Genomic DNA, 6,265 nt, shown 5'->3' on the forward strand with positions numbered 1-6,265 from the left:
TGTATATTTCAGCTTTGTTTCTTGATTTTCGCCATCAGTTACACACTTACAGCCTTTCCATGAATTACACGTCTACATTCAGGTTATGCATGCACTGTCATCAAGTGAATCATGTACCGACACTAATTATGCGGTTGATATTAGGTTGTGCGCCCATTCCGCCGCACCACGCGGGCACCTAGCTAGTTTTATTAAAAGCTTCTACTAATCTGCCAAACACCTAAACAAATTTAAAAAGCTACAGCTAGCAGCTACCAGCTTCCAGCCTTCAGCTACCAGCTTCCAGCCTTCAGCTTCCAGCTTCCAGCTTACAGCTAACAGCCACCAACTAGTTTTGCCAAACATACCCTATGTGTACTTTATGAGAGAGGTTATATAAACACCCCTAGGGTACTAATCAACTTCCTTACGGATTTAATATTACACGGCCGTATATGAGTGTATTATTTGGTGGTATACGTATATAATATATAGCTAGGATTCGTTCTGAAATTGTATACTATCGTATAGGGTTTTTATACGCCGACATAGACAGGCAATGCGATGGTATACGGTTTGTGTCATACAGATTTTTAAAATGATATACGCACACATATTTTATGACTGATGGATCGGTTTGCATCTAACATCTTATGAGAGATTAGGGGTGCTCCTATAGCACAATCCTATTTATTTGTTTTGTTGTATAACAATTTTATAGGATATATGTAAATTTATGATAGTCTTTGATATTAATCGCCTAAAGTGTCTCATGAATTGGAATAGAAAGAAAGTGTTTCGATTACAACTTAGGTATATTAAACAATATTGTTATGAAATGAGTTTGTTATTAATGATCAAATAACAATATTGTTGCATTTGGGACTTGTTCCATGAGATCATTGTGATTGTATGATAGCTTTGAAGTTGTGACCTAACGGTTCTTTATTCATATGATATTCATGATTTTATTTCTCCAACTTTCCTCTTGATTAAAAACTTATTATAATTGTTTGATACGCATCTGATTCAAAAGGCTACAAGAATTATAATAAAAACCGAATTGTTAGAACGCTAAAGACAGTTTGCATAAATCTTAAAACACAAATTCCATCATCTTGATTGTGACCTTAAATGTGCTTCCCTATATTTCTTTATTTCTAAGTTTCTTTTGAATTATAAAGCATGTGAACAGTGGATTTCATTAATTTACGCGTTTATTTAGATGCCTAATCACTATTTGTTTGTTAATTGTGTATTTGTGCTTCCCATGTTGATCTCATATTCAGTTTTACTCTTACATTGTACGGAAAGGGTGAACCTTGTAGCACCTGTAAGGTCATGGGTTAAAGTCGTGGAAACACCCTCTTGCACTAATGCAGGACAAGGATGCTTACAGCATGTCCAAGTCGGCCAGACACCCCTGACCTATGCATGCGATAGCTTCGTGCACTGGCATTGTATTTTATTACTGCCTTTGGGAATTAATCATGGAACGGGATTAAAAGATATCGAAAACTAAAGAATGCATTGTTATACTGTACCATACAACACAACAAACACATCCATATTCCACATCACCCAATTTTGACTATCCTTGACCTTGACTCTAACTTTGACTATTATTGACTTTGACTAAGCCAGACCAACAAGCTTCTCACTAACCTCCCACAGCTTCCGAGCTTTCTCCGCATCACTCGCTTCCTGCGAAAGCTGGTTTTCAAACGAAGCCGAGTTTTTATTCCAGCTCCAGTACACACCCGACTTCGTTAGGCTCGAATCCGTTACAACCTGAAACCAATTAAATTCAATATTAATATAATATCACCAGCATTGATCAATTGTACCTCATGCTTAAAACTTGTACTTTAACCATTATAACATACCTGAGCTAGTCGGTTTCCCGCTTCCTCCTCCGACACATACCCTTTCGTGATGTATTTTTTGAAAGGTGGGAACAGAATCCGAAACAACGGAATATGTTCCCTGAAAAGCCCGGTTGTGGCAATGCAACCGGGGTACAGGGACGAAAAGGTAATTCCAGTTTCCTCATGGTACCGTCTATGGAACTCTTGCATTGTTAGCATATTGCATACTTTGCTGTCTTTGTAGGCCTTAGCACCATCAAACTCGCCTCCATCAATCATGGCTGAACTGTTGAGCCCGTTCAGACTCCCAGCTAACCCTCTTAGGTCCCCCAAGTTAGCCTTTGGTGGCACGTTTCCAGCCAATGTGTTTGTGTTTCCTATAAAACGTCCACAACAAAAAAGTATGAGCAACTTAAAAATGAGTAACTGTACTTGAAGCAACTAGGCTTAGAAAAGCGAACAAAAAAATGACCCAACTTAAAAATGAGGAACTTACACTACGTTTGGAGTTACAGGACTCATAAGTAACGAAATGTCTAAACAGGCCAAATAGTAACTCAAGGTCCTAGTTTCATCATCCAGGCTCCGGTTTTTTGATAGTTTTAATATATATCCTTTTCACAAAAACTCGTAAATGTTTAGGCTTTAGCACGAGTAACTTGAGCATTTATTTATCTGGTTAATTTGATTCTTTTCATGGGTGGGTACGGGTCAGTTTTGAGCTCAAACCAAACCAAACACCAAAAATTCAGTTTTTTAGTTTTTAAAACCGCTCATTTCGGTTTTTTCAGTTTTCAATTTGATTTCGTTCAGTTTCAGTTTATCCATTTTATCATTTGGGCTGTCAATTTTGGGCCGAAAAAAATCTAACCTGATATAAAGAATTTGGGTCTACAATTTTGGGTAAGAATCTTAATATTAGTTGGTGATTAATTGATTATTATACATTTGAGCCAAAATAGTTGGGTTACATTCGGTTTTTTTGGTTTTCTGTATGGGTTCGGTTCAGTTCGGTTTCGGTTTTTCAAGTTTAGCATTTGGGGTTAAAAATTTTTGGGCCAGAAAAAAAGTTGACCCAAATAGTGAATTTGGGCCAAAATCTTTTTGTAAGTTCATAGTTCATGGTTAATTGATTATATATAATTTGGGCCAAAATATTTGTGCTACACAATTTATAAATTTCTATTTAGCATTAATATTAACAAAGAAAATCCCCAAATTTGCTTCTGTATGGTTTTTCGGTTTTTAATTAAACTATTTATCAAAGTCTTATAAATAATGTTCCTTGTTACCAGTTATGGAGCCAACAATGATGAGTCGTTTTTGCGGGTAATCCGACTTCTTAAGGTCATCAAGCAACAACCTCGAGAGCAAAAAGTGACCAAGATGGTTAGTCCCGACACTAAGTTCAAAACCTTCAGCGGTGTAAGTTGGCTCTTTCGCGGTAGGCAAATAAACCGCAGCATTATTCACAAGCGCATCCAGGGGACGACCAGACCGTCTAAACGTGTCCACAAATTGTCTAACACTGTCGAGAGACGAAAGATCAAGGTGCATAACAGTGTAGTTTTCTTTACTAATTCCAACCGATTTAGCTGCCTTTTCGGCTTTCAAAAAGTTTCTACAAGCCATTATTATGTGCCATTTGCCCGTGTCGGCTAAAGCCTTTGCTTTGGCTAGACCCAAACCCGATGAGGCTCCAGTAATGATCACATTTCCCTTACGAAGTGTCTTCTTTCCGTCTGGTGCGGCTTGGTTGACCGATGGGGCTGCGGTTGCTGTTTGTGCACGAATTGATACCAATAATGGCTTCCTTTTTAGCTCCTGCAATTAATAAATTCAACAATAACCGAGGATGATAATTAGGCATGTAAATGAACAGAACAAACGTGACGGGAGTACATTAATTTTTGCTTGTTTAACTTTTTCCGAACAAACAATTGGACATGAACAAGTAAACGAACGGGGTTTTGTTGTTTGTTCGTTCGCTAAGAAAATTAATGTTTGTGTTTGTGCTTGTGTTTGTTTTTGTTAATGTTTGTCCGTTAACATTATAAACAAAGTATATCACAAATACAAACGAACATAATTGACGAACTTCAGTTAAAAATAAAATGAACATCTATCTGTTGGGCTTAAATATTTAATAAATCATTAACTGGTGATCTTTTGTTATTTTAATCTAATAATACTAGACAAAATTGTAAGTGATCTATAGAATGCTAATGAATAATTCTCGAATGAACTTAAACAAACGTAAACTAATGAACATAGATGAATGTAAACGAGTTAGCTTAAACGAACAATATCGAAGAAATACAAACAAACATAAATGATTGAACGAGACATGCGTGTATGTTGGGTTGTTTAACTAAATTAACAAAAAAAAAGTGCTCGTGTTTGTTCATGTATTACATAAACATACATAAACAAACTTCCTGTCGAACGTTTTTTTTTTGTTTTGGTTTTTTTCGGTTTCTGTCCCAACTCGAACAAAAGTTATATTAATGATAAAATCATATTTTTAGAAAAAAGAAAAAAAATCGTTTCGACACTATACCCATTCCGACCTGAACCCATTTGGACCCAAACCCGGACCCGTTCCGACCCAACCCACAACAACCTTTTTTTCTAATTCGATCCGTTTTTGACACTGAAGAGGTAGGTCCCAGCAGAGCCCAGTTGGACCCGCAGACTCACCTCAAAGAGGGACGTCTGTGCAGTTGAACCCGCAAGACTCACCTTCAACAGGGACGTCTGCGCAAAGGCTAAACTCGCAACCCTTGAAGAGGGACGTCTGCGCAGAAACCAACTGGGCCCGTAGGACCCACCATGCTCAGAGACGTGACGTCCTTACGCGCAGTACGCAAGCTGTTCCCGCAGGAAAAGCCTCCCAATGGTGAAGTACTCCGCCTGTTCCCGCAGCTGCGGATACAAGCCATCAGGGAAGGCTACCTGCGCAGCAAGGCTACACGCACAAGGCACTTAACTCTTAAATAATTCAGTAATGTCACCTGAAGGAGTGAGCAAGCCGGGAACACTCCCGCACAAAGCCGGGAAAACTCCCGCCCAAATAAGCCAGTCCGTACGATACTGGAGGATCTTTTGTACTGTACCTGACGAGGTATGGACAAAAGATCTGACCAAAGATACGACAGCTCACTGACAACAGTATGACGAGCAGCACGCTCTTGTACTGTATGTCACTATTAGCCGCTGCCTACTCATCAACTTGTCGGAGGACGTGCATAGCCTGCAGTTGGTGGAACAGGAATAGTACACAGCCAGCCTGGTCACTATCAGCCGCTGCCTACCCACCAACCACCAGCATGGCATGTGCGTAGCCCACAGTTGGCAGAACAGGAACACTATTCAACCGGCTGTACCTGCTTGGAAACCTACCTTCGGCTATAAATACTCCAACACCTTGGAATGGTATCATCTTATCTCATATCTCATATCTTGATATATTACCTGATATCTGCTCTAGTCATTCTCTTAATATACTCTTATATTCAAGAGCAATCTAGTCTGATTCTCACGCCGGAGGGTGGTCACAAGGAGGTACCCCCCCCCTTCTCAGTGACGAGCTCACGGTGTCTGTTTTGCAGGTTATCAGAAGAACCATCTTTGCCGGACCTAACCCTCGTGGGAAACATCTATTTAACCCCCAGATTATCCGTAATCTGCCCGGGGTCGATTAGTGTTTCTTCATTGGCGCCATCCGTGCATAAAAGCTAGAACTAATTTATTCAGTTTTTTCAAACTTCTGGAAAGATGGTTAAGGTTACTCCGTTGCCAAAGCCAGCGAATGACCAAGAAACCCCGGTAACCACAACCCCAGCTACTGGGGGGAACACCGGCGAATACACACATTTTACGAACACTACCCCGGTTACCCGAGCCGGGGCAGGTGCAGTAAATTTTACGAACACTACCCCGGGTACCCGAGCCGGGGCAAGTGCAGTAAACAATCCTCCCCTGAGATTCATTGATACCCAGGTGGAAAGACAACAGACGAGGCCCCCCCGCCAAACACTTGAACAAGTCAAAGCGTGGGCGGAAAAACGTCAAAGGGAATTCCAAGCTGAGTTGAATGAACGCTTGCGTTCACTCCAACAGGCTGACGAATTCGGAAGCACTCAATAGCTCAACATGAGCAATGAGTGCGAGTACTGGGACGATGATTCGGAGGAATCCGACACCGACGCAAACCCTCGCCATAGGGCGAAAGGGAAGCGTAAGGAAACGGACTTCCAACCGAGAAGGAATTTTGGAGAAACCTTCAAACCAAAAAACGCGGGTGGAAACCCACGTGACTTCTCTAAAACCTTCAGACCAACCGCTGCAAATGCGGGAACCTCCAAGTTTGCAAGGGACATTGCGGAAGCAATCGCCCCAAGAAGTGCCAAACAGAT

The 6,265-nt window shown here is 40.6% G+C and overlaps 1 protein-coding gene across 1 annotated transcript; it reads right to left on the reverse strand.

Moving 5' to 3' along the window:
• Positions 1-1,487: 1,487 nt before the first annotated feature.
• On the reverse strand, positions 1,488-3,669 carry LOC143604067 (protochlorophyllide reductase, chloroplastic). The gene is made up of 3 exons (XM_077080657.1): positions 3,140-3,669; positions 1,866-2,224; positions 1,488-1,770 (listed from the first exon to the last, which is right to left on the reverse strand). Exons 1-3 carry the CDS (start codon positions 3,477-3,479, stop codon positions 1,615-1,617), a joined length of 855 nt encoding a protein of 284 aa, XP_076936772.1. The 5' UTR covers positions 3,480-3,669; the 3' UTR covers positions 1,488-1,614.
• Between the last annotated feature and the right edge of the window lie 2,596 nt (positions 3,670-6,265).

The sequence above is a fragment of the Bidens hawaiensis genome, unplaced genomic scaffold (assembly GCF_021521415.1).
Source record: "Bidens hawaiensis isolate Kalapana, Puna unplaced genomic scaffold, B.hawaiensis_p1.1 tig00063819_1, whole genome shotgun sequence".
Lineage (NCBI taxonomy): Eukaryota > Viridiplantae > Streptophyta > Magnoliopsida > Asterales > Asteraceae > Bidens > Bidens hawaiensis.